The sequence below is a fragment of the Mus pahari genome, chromosome 11, assembly GCF_900095145.1.
Source record: "Mus pahari chromosome 11, PAHARI_EIJ_v1.1, whole genome shotgun sequence".
In the NCBI taxonomy this organism is placed as follows: domain Eukaryota; kingdom Metazoa; phylum Chordata; class Mammalia; order Rodentia; family Muridae; genus Mus; species Mus pahari.
In genome coordinates, this window is record NC_034600.1 from 43,207,628 (window position 1) to 43,224,801 (window position 17,174).

General features: G+C 42.1%; 1 protein-coding gene across 1 annotated transcript in view; it reads left to right on the forward strand.

The window, feature by feature from the left end:
* Dhx29 (DExH-box helicase 29) overlaps positions 1-16,717 on the forward strand; it is a 46,555-nt gene extending 29,838 nt beyond the window's left edge. The window contains exons 13-27 of the mRNA XM_021208308.2: positions 1,438-1,614; positions 2,114-2,254; positions 3,599-3,743; positions 3,847-3,964; positions 4,837-4,921; positions 6,083-6,171; positions 7,310-7,438; positions 7,514-7,589; positions 8,456-8,680; positions 10,079-10,215; positions 10,608-10,701; positions 12,310-12,603; positions 13,080-13,211; positions 13,668-13,764; positions 16,421-16,717. Of these exons, the coding sequence (XP_021063967.1) occupies positions 1,438-1,614; positions 2,114-2,254; positions 3,599-3,743; positions 3,847-3,964; positions 4,837-4,921; positions 6,083-6,171; positions 7,310-7,438; positions 7,514-7,589; positions 8,456-8,680; positions 10,079-10,215; positions 10,608-10,701; positions 12,310-12,603; positions 13,080-13,211; positions 13,668-13,764; positions 16,421-16,473 (1,992 nt within the window). The 3' untranslated portion in view covers positions 16,474-16,717. The remainder of the gene's footprint in view (positions 1-1,437; positions 1,615-2,113; positions 2,255-3,598; positions 3,744-3,846; positions 3,965-4,836; positions 4,922-6,082; positions 6,172-7,309; positions 7,439-7,513; positions 7,590-8,455; positions 8,681-10,078; positions 10,216-10,607; positions 10,702-12,309; positions 12,604-13,079; positions 13,212-13,667; positions 13,765-16,420) is intronic.
* The last annotated feature ends 457 nt before the right edge of the window (positions 16,718-17,174 follow it).

Consider the following 17,174-nt stretch of genomic DNA (forward strand, 5'->3'; position numbering starts at 1 on the left):
GCAGCTTCCTTGCTTCCTTCAGCAGGTAGACTGTGCCTGGGAGAGCTCATGCTCTTCAGCTTTGGTTCTGTAGCCTAAGGAGCCTCTGCAGTCCTTGCCATCATTGTCATCCCAGGCCCATTGTCACGCTTCTCTTGCCCTTCTTGGCTCCCCAGGGGCAGGGTGGGGCCGGGTGGGGAGCAGCAGAGAGGGAACCATCAGCAAGTTCTCTTACAGTACAGACAGTACCTTCTGTCTTAACTGTTTTTGTTTGTTTGTTTTTTGTAAAATTTTTTTTTGTTTTTTAAAGATTTATTTATTTATTATATTGTAAGTACACTGTAGCTGTCTTCAGACACCCCAGAAGAGGGCATCAGATCTCATTATGGATGGTTATGAGCCACCATGTGGTTGCTGGGATTTGAACTCACGACCTTCAGAAGAGCAGTCAGTAATCTTAACTGCTGAGCCATCTTCTCCAGCCCTCTTAACTGCTTTTTAACTCTCAGCATATGCCACAACCAGGTCTTTACTGTCATTAGGCTGTGTTCTCTGCACTGTGCCATTTGATTGTCACATAACTCCATGACGCTTTCCTTATTTTTATGGAGGAATAAATAGACCCAGAGATATTTATATAACTTCCAAAGTCATACTATAGTGGCCAAGGGAAGAGATGAATCTAGGGAATCGATCCCTAGGCTTGAGTACTTAAGCAGTATTGTCTGCCTTCCAAGTGACTGGAAGTTACCTATTATCTTGATGTACTTCCTCTTTGTTACAAATTAAGACAGAAAGATGTAAGAGTACAGAGGGTTAGAGCACAGACACACATGTAGCAAATACTTGTTACATTCTGGCAACATGCGTTATCTATACCCTGTAGCAAGGTTCCAGTCCTCCCTACATCATCTGTGCTGAGTCCCACTTTAAATGCACGTGTCAGAAGGGCAGGAAAATCCTTTTTCTGGACAGTGATAAAGACCTGGCCAGCCTCCTACTGCTCAACTCAGTTTTCCTACTTAGTATTTAGATCGACCATCGTCTTCTGTGGTGGTAATAATGTGCTTTTTCCGTGAATAGCAGAGCCTCAGGAGTCAGGCTTCCCTCTAAGTGAGGTCTGGGAGGTAATCTTATCTTGTCAGCTCCGTGTGAACGATCCAAAGCTCTTCCTGGTGCAGAGCCCTGCTCCCGAGTAGTGCTCATGTTGCTATCTCTATGCTGATTCTTATCACCGACTTCAGTGCTAAGGGAATAGTGTAGTGTTAACTCGGAAGATAATAAGCCTTATCTGAATATTCAACTTTATCCCCCCTCCCCCCCCACCCCCACCCCCCACCCCCCGCCGGCATGTCCTGATTCTACTCGTATACTAAGTGTGAGTAGATTCAAGCATCAAGCATCATTATTTATTCTCAGACCCTACATGTGGTTGATTTCGGGTTGGCTTTCCATTAGGTCCATGAGAGAAGTGTCCAGTCAGATTTCCTGCTCGTTATCCTGAAGGAGATTTTGCAGAAACGTTCTGACCTACACTTGATTCTGATGAGTGCCACCGTGGACAGTGACAAGTTCTCTACGTACTTCACACACTGTCCTATTCTCAGAATTTCAGGAAGAAGTTACCCTGTTGAGGTAAGTTTACTTTATCTCTAGTGTGCGTGTGAGTGTGAGTGTGTAGGCAGAAACCATTCATATCAGTTTCCCAGAACATTGGCCCTTTAGTTTAAGCCCAGAACTAGTTCCTAGGCTCTGCAGGTCAGGCAGTACTTGGTGCTTGCCTGAGGTTGGGAAGGATGGGGAAGTGTGATTTAGGTGCTGATGACATACCTTAGGAAGTGAGTCTTCCACATCAAGTCATGTTCAGATTGAAGATGGCACCCGCAGTAAGGTACTCTGTTTTCAACCCGTCTCCTCTTCTAACCTTTTTCTTTTAAAACCATACTAAACTATAGTTTCTGTAAGCCTTTAGCAACCGACCTTTTTATATGAATTACATTTTTCAGTCCCAGTTATACTGACAGCTTTTCCTCGTCCTAACACAGCTTAGTGACATTTGCAAGACAATGCTTTCTGCAATCTGGTTAATGGCGTTTGCTGGAGTGAGTGAGCCTCCTGTTCACCTTATCTGCAGGTTTTTCATCTTGAAGACATAGTAGAAGAAACAGGCTTCGTACTGGAGAAAGACTCTGAGTATTGTCAGAAGTTCCTGGAGGAGGAGGAAGAAATTACCATTAATGTTACAAGTAAAGCTGGGGGAATCAAAAAGTATCAGGTAAAAAGAAAATACCCTGAAAGAGCAGTACCTATCCAGAGTACAGCCGGCCAGGGGTTTACAGTCGTGTGGCGAGCACTGGGAATCCGGTAACAGTTGTGAGCATAGGCAAATTTTAAAGGCTATTTTTAATCTGGTTTCAAAGACTTTACTCCTTAGTTTGTGATATTTTAATTGTCTTTTACACTGTTTGGGCCCATTAGATAAATGTAGAATCAAGGACTACATAAATACAGAGTTTCATAGAGTGATGCCTGAGTGAGAAATGCCTTTCTGTGATTTTTTTCTCAGGAGATAGCGCTGTCCTAAGTCGGGATCTTTGCTTTTGTTTTTTGTTTTTTGTTTTTTGTTTTTTGTTTTTTTTTTTCAGAAGCCTGTGTCTTGGCAGGAGCCAACATTAGGATGAGTATAGAGCTGTTACAAGGCAGGTTTTGCTAGGGCGTTAGTGGCAATTTTGTAATTGCAGGATTCCGCAGAAGTCCCACGGCTCTCCCTTAGCAATATGATCAATTTCTGTCTCTCCACTACACGTGTGGTACTTGATTTGTGTTGTGCGCAGGAATACAAACTGCCGGAAACACAAAATTGGTCTATTTTTAAATTAAATAGATAAGCCAAAAATATAATCTACAGGGTTTTCTCTAAAACACCAAAGATAAAAATTAAAAACTGAAGAAAGGCTTAGAAGGGTATTTCAAATGAGTTGGTAAGAACTTGGTCGCCAAGGTAGAGTGTAGAAAGAGTGAACAGCTATAGGCTGCCTTCATTAGAGCTGACACGGGCCCTTTAGCCTGAATGTTCTTTAACTGCTACAGAAAAATGCACATATGAGTGTAGTATGTTTTTCTATGATTATGTCTATATGAACATGGAAAGAGAAATACAGGTTTTTGCTGTTCCTAAGTGAAAGTATAGGAGAATGGTGAAATTTCACATGCTTCCTTCAGTTTCTATGATTGTGTGGGGCATAGTGATACAGACTTAAAGCCCGAGTTACTCAGAACTGGGCAGCGAGGAATCCTTGTGTCTATGGGTTCCAGACTAGCCAAGCAAGCACCTGTTTCAAGCATACTTAGTTAATTGATTGTACTTCTGCTGTATTTTTGCAATAATGGCAACAATAAGAAGAACTTAATTTAAAGATAGCGCCCTGTTGTTTCTCTTATAGAAATACAGTTTGTTTTGGTTTTTGTGATTTGAGTTGTTGTTTGCAGCTGTGGGAATTGAACCCAGGACCTCTCACGCATGCTGACTGCAAACGCTCTCCCACTGAGCTTCAGCTACAGCTACAGTCCAAAAATACATTTTATTTTTTCAGCTTTCTCTGGTTGGGTTTTCTTTTAGGAATACATCCCAGTTCAGAGTGGAGCAAGTCCTGAATTAAATCCGTTCTACCAAAAGTACAGTAGCCGTACGCAGCATGCAATTCTCTACATGAACCCTTATAAAATCAACCTGGACCTCATTTTGGAGCTTCTTGTGTACTTAGGTATCTTCCTATTTGATTTAATAAAATGCCGCTATCAGCCAGAGGCATGCATTATGTGCTGTTTCCTATCTTATTCTGAATATTTTATCTTTTAAATTTTCAGACAGAAGTCCTCAGTTCAGAAGTATTGAAGGAGCAGTGTTGATCTTCTTACCCGGCCTTGCTCACATCCAGCAGTTGTACGACCTCCTGTCAAGCGACAGGAGGTTTTATTCTGAGCGGTAACTACAAATCTTCATTAAATTCTTTGTAGTTTTAAAACTGGAGTGGAAGATCAGAATTTTCAGGCTTTTCAACTTCAGTTAAAATTGTCCATGGTAGGGCTGGCCAGATGGCCCCAGCAGGCAGGCACTGGCTGTTCCTCAGAGGACCCAGGTTCAGGAGGTAGCACCCACCTGACCGCTAACACCCACCTGTAACTCCAGTTCCAGGGGTCTGACACCCTTCTCTGCCCTCCACAGAGGCTACATACACACCGTGCACAGAGATACACACAAGCTAAACACCCAAACATATATGTCTTAAATATCTACAGTTGTTCATGGAGAGTTTGCTCTTGTTCATTTTTATCTGGTAAAAGTTGGTAGGTACAGTATCTGTTTGTTTTTAATCTGAGCCAAGAATCCTGTGGTTGATTATATAGTTAATTATAACTCCTGACTCACTGATTCTTCCAAAAGCCACCAAGGTTTTACAACTTAGGAACCATATCTATTTAAATAGCTAATTATCTGTTCTATAATAGTGTATTAGTCTTTTTGTGGTTATCATATCACCAGAACTTTAAAAAAATTTACTCTCATATTTCACATAATAAGCTTACCTAATCAAACAATCTGAAATTCAGAATCTGGACCGCTTACAGTCCCAGGCATTTCAGAAGAGGGGTCCTCAACCTCTGATTTGTTCATGTTGATTTTTTCCCTCCTCTGGCAGGTGGGGCCTTACTACACTATTCTGTGAAATTCTACTTGTTTCAAGTTTTCATAATCAGATATTAGAAGTTGTTTTCTATATACAACTAAGTTTTGCTCTTCCCTGCAGTTTCTGCTAAAGAGAAACACTTGCTAAGACCCATGGTTTTCACTTTCAGATATCAAGTTATAGCTCTGCATTCCGTTCTCTCTACTCAAGATCAGGCAGCGGCTTTCATGCTCCCCCCTCCAGGGGTCAGGAAGGTAAGTGGGGTCACAGAAATATGTGCTCTGAGACTATTTCTTTTCTTTTTGATTTTTTTCGAGTCAGGGTTTTTCTGTGTAGCCCTGGATGACCTGGAACTCACTTTGTAGACCAGGCTGGCCTCAAACTCAGAAATCTGCCTGCCTCTGCCTCCCAAGTGCTGGGATTAAAGGTGTACGCCACCACGCCTGGCTGTATATTGCTTTTTAAAAGGAAAACAAGGGCTGGAGAAATGGTTCAGTGGTTAAGAGCACCAACTACTCTTCCAAAGGTCCTGAGTTCAAATCCCAGCACCCACATGGTGACTCACAACCATCTGTAATGAGATCTGACGCCTTCTTCTGGTGCATCTGAAGACAGCAATAAATAAATCTTAAAAAAAAAAATAAAAATAAATAAATAAAAGGAAAACAAATGGCCAGGTGGTGGTGGTATACACCTTTAATCCCTGAACTCAGGCGGCAGAGGCAGATAGATCTCTGAGTTCAAGGCCAGCGTGGTCTACAGAACTAACTCCAGAACAGCCAAGCTGTTCTGAAAAGCCAAAAAGAATGTAAAAGGAAAAAAAGAAGACTACTTCTTCCTAAGAAAGCATCTCTCGGCCTCTGAATTGCTCTGCTTGGCCTCAAACTAGCTCTGGCAATCTGTTCTAATTGTCTGGCTCCTTCTGGTTCTCTAGTCTGTTCTGTCTTTACCTGTTCCCAGCTAGTTCTCTCTCAGTAATCCTGCCTCCTCCTCTTCCTCCTCCTCCCCCTCTGAGCTGCTCCACTCTCCCTCTCAACTCTTCTGCACTGCCCTCCACGAGCTCTACTGTATCCTGTGCTGCACTCTCTCCTCCTGTGCTGTCTGTCTCTCCCTCCTGTGCTGTCTGTCTCTCCTCCTGTGCTGTCTGTCTCTCCTCCTGTGCTGTCTGTCTCTCCCTTGAGTAGCTTCCCTTGCCTCTCTCTTCTCATGAGAGTTGGGCAGATCCTATTCTGTCAGTTCTTTCTCTGACCCCTCACTTTTTCTGCCACAAAATTAGACATCACTTTCAAACATGGGAGTTTCCTTTCACAAGGTAACTTTACCTTCATTGTTTGGGATTACAAGCGAGTACTAAAGACATACAGAATACAGTGTTGGGAGCTGTCAAAATACTTTCCATTCTTGTTTATTTGCAGATTGTCTTAGCAACAAACATTGCAGAGACAGGCATCACTATTCCTGATGTTGTGTTTGTCATTGACACTGGACGAACAAAAGAAAATAAGTAAGTCTAAATTTTTCACAGTGGAAATTTGTAACTGAGTTTTGTTGGAGAAATTACAGAATCCTGTTAGACAATCCAGATTCTAAAGCAAAAAGCCTTAGCAAAAGTGTAGATGAATTTAAAATATCTGAGAGTAAATTTCAGAATTTCATACCTTGGATTTTAGCAACAATTATGTCAATGTACCACCACTTAAAAGTGCTGTTTGGGAAGAATTTTGTAATGTAAGTTTTTATATATTTTTTGTTTTGCTCATTAAATGAATTGTTTAATACAAACATTATTTATTGGGTTATGATAGAATGGACTTTGGAGAACTGATCTTGGCAAAAAAAAAAAAAAAAATACAAAACCTTCCCAATCATCAGGTCCTTGTGTACTAATGAAATGAAGTTTCATAATTGCAAATGCCTTACATAATAACCAGAACATAGCAGATGCCTTAACTGAACCTACCCCAAAATGGTTCTACTCTCTGTCTTAGGCTGTGTTACATAAACAGCTAATTGTAGTCTATACACAGTCCCCAGTATCAGAAAACCACAGCAGTGTAATAGAAAATCAGCTCTAAAACAAGCGATTGTATCTTTAGAGGAAACATTTTCTGGCCGTAGATGTATCTTGTGAGCTGTGCGTTGCACTGTGACATTGCCAAGTAGCTCTTCTCAATCTGCCCACATCGTTGTGTGATTGATTAGTCGGTATTAACTAAAACAAAAAGGTGATTCTGTCAGATTAGTTTGAAAAAAAGATGAGGTAAGCAGTTATTTTCTTTTGTAGCAAATGATTTTCATTCTGCAGTATGAATAGGCACTTTACAAAAACATCAGGAGAAATGAATAAAAAATGTTTGTCAGCCACAAGTGGTAGTACACAACTTTAATCCCTGCTCTTAGGAGGAAAAGGCAGGTGGATTTCCATGAGTTCAAAGCCAGCCTCATCCACATAGTGAGTTCCAGGGCAACCAGGACTACCTAGAGAGACCTTGTCTCGAGCTCCCTGACCTCTTCCCCACCAAAAAAAAAAAAGAGAGAGAGAGAGATGTTTATTCATAGTAGTAGTAAGTTCAATGTTTCCAATTTTCTGGTTTTGCTGGAAAACAGTTATTCACATATCGTCTCCTGAAACCTGTCTTTAGGTACCATGAAAGCAGCCAGATGAGTTCTTTGGTGGAGACCTTTGTCAGTAAAGCTAGTGCCCTACAGCGCCAGGGGAGAGCCGGGAGGGTCCGGGACGGCTTCTGCTTTCGGCTGTACACAAGAGAAAGGTAGGCACGAGCTGACACTTACAACACACGTGACAGCGCTGAGTGCCACTACTCATGATGTGTTACTGTGTTCAGATTTGAAGGTTTTCTGGACTATTCTGTACCTGAAATCCTGCGTGTGCCTCTGGAGGAGCTGTGTCTTCACATTATGGTAATCCCAAAGGACCACACCTGAGGGGTTTTGGTGGTGGTGGGGTGGTGGTAGTGGGGTTTTTTCTCATTCTTTATTAGGAAAAATCTGACAACCTGGGTGTTTTTGTTTTTTTTTTTTTTTTTTTTTTAAGATTTATTTATTTATTATATGTAAGTACACTGTAGCTGTCTTCAGACACTCCAGAAGAGGGCGCCAGATCTCGTTACGGATGGTTGTGAGCCACCATGTGGTTGCTGGGATTTGAACTCAGGACATTCGGAAGAGCAGTTGGGTGCTCTTACCTGCTGAGCCATCTCACCAGCCCAACCTGGGTGTTTTTAACCTCTGTTTTTAAGTACTGTATGTTTATTGTCTGCACTGTGCTTTGGTCTTGATGAAGTAAAGATAAGTATTATAATCAGCCTTATACCCTGAGCAGTGGTCTCATGGGGCAGTACTGCCTGCTGAGGGACTGGGGGTGTTGTCTCCACATTTTAGACTGTCCTAACTCTAGGACATGTCCTAACCAAGCAGGACTCTATGCTGGTGTGTAGTGTGTAGAATAAGAGATGCAGCTGAACATCCCCCACAGCTCCCCACATCCAGCACAGCTCCTCAGGGCAAAGACTCCCCCAAGTGTCAGCCTGCTAACTGAGAACCTCACCTAGACCCACATCTTCCTAGGCTGGAAGTTACTCTTGATTCTTAGATTTTTTTAACAGTAATGAAGAAACTAAAACACAGAGACTCCGCCGTGATGTTCACCTTGCAGGGTGGCTTCAACACTGGCCTCTTGGCTCAAGATTCCACTAAATTCCTCCTTTAGTCCCAACATAGCCTCCCTCCGGGAAGCTCTGACTCCGCCCATCCCCTTCCCCCTGCAGAAGTGTGATCTGGGCTCTCCTGAAGACTTCCTCTCCAAAGCCTTAGACCCTCCTCAGCTTCAAGTAATCAGCAACGCCATGAACCTACTCCGGAAAATTGGAGCCTGCGAACCCAATGAGCCCAAACTGACACCGCTGGGCCAGCACCTTGCCGCTTTGCCTGTCAACGTCAAAATTGGCAAGATGCTCATTTTCGGAGCCATATTTGGCTGTCTCGAACCAGTGGTAAGTAAGATGCTGCCTACTTCACTTCAGGTGCCATTTGGTTGGGAAATTATTAAGGGATGGAAACAAGTTTAAACTTTAATTTCTTAACAAAATACAATGGCTGTGCTATGATTAAAACGTACGTGACCTGAATGCCCAGTGAGATTTTTCAAATATATTTAACTTTTTGTACTAATATACTTAAAGGTCTATTTCTCTATTTACTTACATCTAGGAAAACACTGTTATATGAGTTTGGCATGCCTAGGTTGTTGCCATCAACCTGAAACAGCTATTTAATTAAATATGTAATGTTTGTAGGAAGTTGTTGACACAATATGCTTTAATAGAATGAAAACTTCCTTTATCTGAATTCTCTTTCTGAGCCAGTTGTCAGTCTATTTTCTCAATTTACTTCAGAAATGAGTCCTGTTTGTCTGTCTGAGTCTCTGGGCATGTGATCTTACAGTGCCTCTGCAGCATTAGCAAGTGGTGGTTTTGAGCACAAATCAAGGCCGTTGAACACAGAAAGTGGGGCCCTTCCTCTTGTCTCCTTCTCTAGTATTAGAAGGAACTTTGGGGCTGGGGTGTGGCTCAACAGAGGGTTTGGGGTTCATGGAGCAAAGGCTTCAGTCCCCAGTGCAACAGTAACAAAGCAGGGGTTGGGGGGTTCAGGGAGGGAGTCGGGGTGATTGCCAGAACTTGCTAAGTTCAAAAAGTGCCATTTGTATTGTAGTTTGTCTGAAACCTTGTAACGAGTAGGTGGTTGTGCAGTCCCTTTATTTTCAGTGCATTTTTAAACTAATGTGAGGATTGACCCCAGGGCCTCAAGCATGCTGGGTGGGTATTGAGCCTTCCACTGAGCTATAACACCAGCCGAGCTTTGCTGCTGCTGTTGTGTCGCTGTTTAATTTATAATGAACATTGATTTGTCTCTCACGTTATAGCGGCTGAGAACTCCAGCATCCGGGCACTGCACACTCAGTGTCTGGTGAAGGTCTTCCACCTCAACTATGGCAGCTTTTAGCTGTGTTTTTAGAAATGTGGAAGAGCCTCAACTTATGTTGAAAGGCATTGCAGCCAATGAGAATTAGCAGTCTGGAAGTCTAAAGAACTAAGCTATCATTTTTGAGATTGCCTGTAACTAAATAGCAGACTTTAATCACTTGGACGTGTTTTCATTTTTTTCCTGATTCTGGTACTATACTTCCTTAAATCACAGGGATGTTCTAACAGTAAATAGGGTTTTTGAGTTCCATGAAAGGAACTGAGCTAAAAGTTTTGAAATTGTAAGTTAGCAATGTTAAATGCATTGAAAATGGGAAACAGGTAATTTGATTGTAATTGTTTTATTGTTTATTTTTAAAACAACTTTGGGTGTATACGTCTTTAATGATAAATGATATTTATGGACAGGCAACACTGGCAGCCGTGATGACAGAAAAGTCTCCTTTCATCACACCAATTGGTCGAAAGGATGAAGCAGACCTTGCAAAGTCATCCTTGGCTGTGGCCGATTCGGACCACCTCACAATCTACAATGCATATCTAGGGTAAAGAGACAACCTGGTTGCTATCAACAAGCTGGTGACTAGAGATGGTTGACCTTTAAAAAAAGGTTTCTTTGTCATTCGAACTGTGCTCTAACATTTAAATTTGTTCATAGTGTTTTTAATTTGTCAGACTATTATTTTATCAGATACTCATTTAAGAACAACACACTTGTTATTATATATGTACAGTTCTCAAATATGAAGCAATTCAACAATTTGTTATACTTAAAAATCCTGCAATTAGAAATTATATAAATGTAGCAGCTACAGTAAGCAAGGCCCCTTCTTCTCAACAGATTATAATTTTATTAAGCCTCCCTTGGGTTCCTCCCTCTGACAGGGAGCCCGGAAAGGAGCCGTGGTGACCTTTATCCTCTGCTGTGTCCATCTAGGTGGAAGAAAGCCCACCAAGAAGGAGGCTTCCGCTCTGAGATCTCATACTGCCAGAGGAACTTCCTTAACAGAACGTCGCTGTTGACACTCGAGGTGATTCTTAATATTACTCCTAGCGACTTTAATGGATTCAGGGAATGATTTGTATAGAGAGAGCATGGTTTCATAGAAATAACACTAGCTTGGGAGTTGGATAGTTAACATTTTAGTTTTTTGGGTGTTTTTTTTTTTTTTTGGTTTTTCGAGACAGGGTTTCTCTGTATCACCCTGGCTGTCCTGGAACTCACTTTGTAGACCAGGCTGGCCTCGAACTCAGAAATCCGCCTGCCTCTGCCTCCTGAGTGCTGGGATTAAAGGCCCACACCACCAAGCCCTGCTAATTTTTTGGTTTTTTTAATAAATAACTCAAAGGGCATTATCTAGGGTTCTTCCCAACTCTGGTACTCAGCTATTTTGTTGCTTAATTATGGAGGATTTCAGGAATAGCAGAAAGTGACTGGAATCCTGTCAGGAACTCTAGTTCACCCATTGTCCTGCATGCGTTAATTAGCAACGTGCTCAGTATTGCCCTGAGCTTGTTCCCCTCGTGTTACTGTCTGCCTGTAGACTATAGTTTAAATAAATGCAGAGATTAGGTAAGCACATATCTCTAAAGTGTAGGACTTTTATTTTACACCATATCACACCTTTAAAACAAACCATAATATCAAATTATAGCACTTAGATATCTCTAATCATTTAATAATTTTGTTTTTCATACCTAATTTGAATCCTGATTTACACAAGATTTACTCATTACATTTGATTGGTCCCTTAAGTTTCTTAATCTATCATTAATCAACTTTTTTTTTTCCTATTTGTGTTTTGTTTTCTTTTGTTTTGTTTTAAGAAATCCGTTTAATTGTTCAGTAGGATTTCTTGAATTCTGGAAATAGTCACTTCTGAGGACATCCCAGTTAGTTGGCCCAGAGGTGGCCATCTCTCTAAATTATTCCTTTCTCCTTTGTCTCCCTTCAATTGTCCCCAATCTCCAGAGTGGCTCCCACCAGCTCCTTTCCCCAGCCTGTCTTCACACCCTTGAGCACAGGATCTCTGCCCGCTCTGGGCTTCTTGCAGCTGTTTGGTCTCTCCTCCCCCGAAATGGACTAAGCTGCAGACCAAACCTAAAGGCTGTCCAGTGTAAACGCTGCCTGTGGTCCTACATCCTCAGCCCTTCCTGGGGCTCCTGCAGACTTTGCACTCTTAGAAAAGGTGCAAAGTGTTTTAAGCTGCGGCTTCATTACGTGATGAAGTTAGTGGGCTTTTTATCAGAAGGTGCATGTCATGACTATCAAATTCCCCTGTGATGCTCCTAACGTATCTCCACTGACCAAAGAATGACTGAAAACAAACCAACAGAAACATTTGAGGACGGGCTGTGGTGAAGTCAGTGTGGGGTGTGAAACTACGTTGGGACCCGAGGGAGGTCGCTGCTCTCACAGATGCTTCTGGTTTCTAACATCACTGTCCTGGGTGCCGAACACAGCCGACTTCTAATCCTCCACTTCCCAGAGTCTTCTCTTCCCCACTCAGGCTTTTTCCTGCACTCATCTAAAAGATGCTGTGCATCCTATCTACTTTTATAGGAGACAGCACTACACATTTCCAAGTTGTTTGGTGATTCCTCTAATGGATTATGTCTCACTTTAACATGAAATCTAGGATGTGAAGCAGGAGTTAATGAAGTTGGTGAAAGCTGCAGGATTTTCATCATCTACCAGCTGGGAGGGAAGGAAAGGGCCGCAGACGCTCTCATTCCAGGACATTGCCCTTCTTAAAGCTGTGCTGGCTGCTGGCCTGTACGACAGTGTGGGGAAGATCATGTGTACAAAGTCAGTGGACGTGACAGAGAAGCTGGCGTGCATGGTGGAGACAGCCCAGGGCAAAGCCCAGGTGCACCCGTCCTCAGTGAACCGGGACCTACAGACCTACGGGTGGCTCTTGTACCAGGAGAAGGTAAACACTCGTTCTGCAATCCCTCTTACACCCCAGGCCTCCTTCCTAACTCGCTCTGGTGGCCTGATGGCCTCCTGTTTTGCTCAAGTACAACTGTTACTTCTTTCTGTTCACTTTGGAAATCTGACGCACTTTCTAAGCAGAACACAAAACAAACAAACAATTTCTTTCCCATCAAATAAAAGAAAGATAGTAAGGCTTCTCCCTGGCTACCACCCTTCTACTTGGAATTCAGACAGTTACAGCAAGGGGGCTTGGTTATCTGTTCCAAGAGTACTTCACTAAAGTGGTGGTCTCAAGGAAAAAGGAGGTGTGTGTTCCATTTCTAAGTAAGGGGCATGTTGGGGAGAGTAATGTGGTTATGTAAATGTATTTTCCTATTAAGTTTGTTAAGAAAATACATACATAACAAATAGCTAAGTGAGCGTTTTGTATTTTAGACTGTAAAGGTGTCTGCCCTACTTTGTCTTTTGCAGGTGAGGTACACCAGAGTCTATCTGAGAGAGACGACCCTCATCACCCCTTTTCCAGTTTTGCTTTTTGGAGGTGACATAGAAGTTCAACACCGAGAGCGGCTTCTGTCTGTGGACGGCTGGATCTATTTTCAGGTATCCAGTCCGGGTGATTGGATGAAAGCATTCAAACTCCTGCATCCTCGAAGTAGACGTGAAAAGTTTTTACTGAAGCTGGCATAATCTTGTCCTGTGTGGCTTATCATAGAAAACTTCCTCTTAATTATATGGTTTCTATAACTTGAAGATCATGTTACTATCACAGAACATACTTATTTATAACCGTTATAATTGCCGTGTACCAGGAATATTGACAGCAGTTTTCTCTGGATTATCCCAGGCAGCTTCATTGTGATGCAGTGTAGGTGTGGGCGAGAGGCCTGTGTAGCTGAGCTGCCAGGGTTGACAGGCCACTTGCTCACACTTTCCCTGTTGCATTTTATGCTAACCATCCTGGTGTCCTAAGTGGGTTGAAACTGTGAGGTACACGTGCTCAGATTGCTTTATGCAAAGGCCCTGATCAACTCTGTCTGATGTGTCCTCTCTCAACAGGCCCCCGTAAAGATAGCTGTCATTTTTAAGCAGCTAAGAGTTCTCATTGATTCTGTTTTAAGAAAAAAACTTGAAAATCCAAAGATGTCCCTTGAAAGTAAGTGTTTTATTGTGTTTCGGGTAAAGGAAGGTATATATGTATACCTTAGGATGCACTCAGAAGGTAGCATGCCTGTGTATGGCTAGATGAAGGATAACACGCACATAAAGCGTTAGTGGCTATATGTTTATTTCATGTGCATTGCTGTTTTATCTGCATCTATGTCTGTGGGAGGGTGTTGGACCCCTGGAACTGGAGTTACTGACAGTTGTGAGCCACCATGTGGGTGCTGGGAATTGAACCCGGCTCTTTTGGAAGAGCAGCCAGTGCTCTTAATCACTAAGCCAACTCTTCAGCCCATATTAGTGTGTTTAAAAGAAAAAAATTTTAAATTAAATCTGAGAGATTGAGTCTAGAAATTGTGATTTAACATTGGAATGTCCTGTAGCACACTGAAACCATACTTTTGATGTAATTATCAATAAAATCTTATTTTTGACAAAATCTATGCTAAATTCTATTCAACTTGCACAGTTAGTGACTATTTGAAGCTTATTCCCTTAAACTCTTTACTCCCAGTCTTTTTTAATTTATTTATATTTGTGCATTGGCATTTTGCCTACATGTGTATCTTTCTGTAGTTGTCAGAATTCCTGGCACTAGAGTTACAGATAGTGGTGAGCTGACATGTGGGTGCTGGGAATTAAACCCAGGTCCTCTGGAAGAACCGCCTGTGCTCTTAACCACTGAGCCATCTCTCCAGCCACCTAATCTTCTTAACTTTATTTGTAAACTGTCCACTTAACAGAAAAAGTTAAGGCAGCGTAAGTTTTGCTACTCGCTGGCTTATCCTAGCTGTCTCCTCTTCCATATGCTTCTCAGGAATGCACAGCGAGAAGCTGGTACACAAAGTGCTTTAGCCTTCTACCGAAGCCTGAAAGTAACTCCTGGTTGGTCAGTAGCAGGATCTAGCACTGCCTAAGTGAGCACATCACCAGTCCACAAATGTGGAAGTAGCACAAGGCTCAGCGCCTGTTCTAGGCACGCTAATTTCTCCAGAGACTTCTGATGGTTTAGTCTGTTGCTATTTCTACTTTCCTACTGTCGGCCTTTGTAAATGCATAGCTATTGTAACAGACTCCTGAGATAGATGTCCCAGCCTTAGGATTGAGTTGGGTGCATCCCCAGACTTTGATTTAATGTGCTCCTTGAAAGCTGTAGCTTCTGTAAGTCAGTGGTTGTCCCTTGATTGGAGACAAGTTTTTGAACTAGTATTTTCTAGTTGGTGCTATCGTCTTTCCATACTGTTGCATCATAAGCACTGAAGTGTGGCTTTCCTGCTTTAATAATGTTAAGAACTATCCTGGGATGGGGAGATGGCTCAGTGCTTAAGAGCACTGGCTGTTCTTCCAGAGGATCTGGGTTCAATTCCCAGCATGCAAATGGCAGCTCACAACTGTCTGTAACTCCAGTTCCAGGGCAGCTGACATGCTTACATAGATAGATATACATGCTGGCAAAACACCAATGCACATAAAACAAAAATAAATAAGTCATTTTAAAAATAGTTTTTTAAAAAAAGAATTATCTGTGCATTTGATGCTTATTTTGACTTGGGAAGGAGGGTGACATGTTAGTGACCTTTCTGGCTTTACCATGAAGACAAGTTGTGATCACCACTCACACAGAAGTGTCTGAAGTTATACCTGTATCTAGTTCTCTCTACTTTTCTTCTAATTCAACCAACTTTAGATAGGCATAGTTCCATGCCAACAAGAGCCTCCTCCCTCACCCACCTCCATTTATCCTTCCTGTCTTTAATACTGAGCACCTGAGTGCCAGCCACAGGCCCAGGTCAAGAGTCTCAGGACATGTGAGTAGGGACATGGAGACCCCAGTATAAATGTAGAGTGTCCAGCACTCTTGCAGCCCTGCCCTGATGGCTTTCTGAGAAAATGGCCATGAGAGTCACAGGAAGTCACGGTTCCACAGCTGTTTAGACAGGAGTAGCTGTTAATAAGCCCACCCTAGCAAGTAATGTCACCTCTCTGTTTATAAGTTCAGCTGGTGTTTGATCCTCTTGCGTATAGATAGCCCTATCACTTCCCATTGACACCTCTCTGAGAGTCCTTCCCTTTTAGAATGTTTGTTTCCTTGGTCCAAGCCTGGAGTAAATCATTGCCACCTTTGCCTGTTTGGTAAAATCCTGTCACGCTGCAAAACAGGAAAGAGTAAATAAAGCCTTTGGTGTCGTTCAGCTCCGTGAAAACAAATGAGGAACTTCTTGGAGGAATTTCTAAAGAGCTAGTTATAGAAACAATAGGCTAGGCTTCACAGTGCACATCTGTATGGACTACATAACAAAACCTGGGTAAAAAAGAAAAATATAGAAAAAACATACAAGAAACATTTATGTCTCATTATTTGGGGCCTTTGCCTATAAATACTCAAATATGAACTTCTTTTTACAAAGCATTAACTTTTTGAAGTAGGCATAAGATAACCTTTATCATTGACTCTCATAGGGCAACAAATTTGACTTTTCTGAACATTTCTGGTATCATAGTATTTATAACTAGTGTTGGTTTGCATTCTAGTTTAAGAAAAGCTTGTGGTAAAATATTCCTCTTGTTTGTACATATGTGCATGAGAAAATTAGCCAGGGTCACAGTGTTTACAGGTGACTTGATGTATTTATTTTTCATTCCCTCAGATGACAAGATCCTACAGATCATTACAGAATTGATAAAAACAGAAAATAATTGATACTGGAATACACGGTTATCTGCTTCTAAAGTTAAGATAAAGATACAGTCCTGAAATGATGTGAAGGTCGGCTCTCCCATTAAGTATTTCATTACCTAAATGTTGGTTCTGGCCATTAACCTAAAGGCGGCGGGGAGGGAAAAAGCACATTCTTTCAACATGGACTTTTCTAGCTCCTTTGTAATGATGATGATGCTCAATATACTTGCCATGACATTTACAATAAATCCTTTGGTATCAATCATATTTTGTCCATCTTTGTGTCACTAGGCCAAGGCCAGTGTCTGCCGTCTGAAACTCACTGCACTGATTTCCTGGGCAATTGTGTCATCCTGTGTATTCTGTGTATTGTCTCCTCCAATAACAGACCTTCATATTTGGAGAATAAGTTTAGAGTTGTGTCCTATTTCTTAGTTAGGGTTTCTGTTGCTATGAGAAAACACCATAACCAAAAACAACTTGAGGAAGAGAGGGTTTATTCAGTGTACACTCCATCACAGAGGGAAGTCATAGCGGGCACATGGAGCCAGGAGCTGATGCAGAAGCCATGGAGGGATGCTGCTTACTGGCTTGCTCTTCATGGCTTACTTAGCCTGCTTTCTTATAGAACCCAGGACCACTTGCCCAGGAGTGGCACCACCCACCAAAAATGCGCTGTCCCCTCCACAGTGATCACTTAATTAAGAAAATGCCCCACAAGC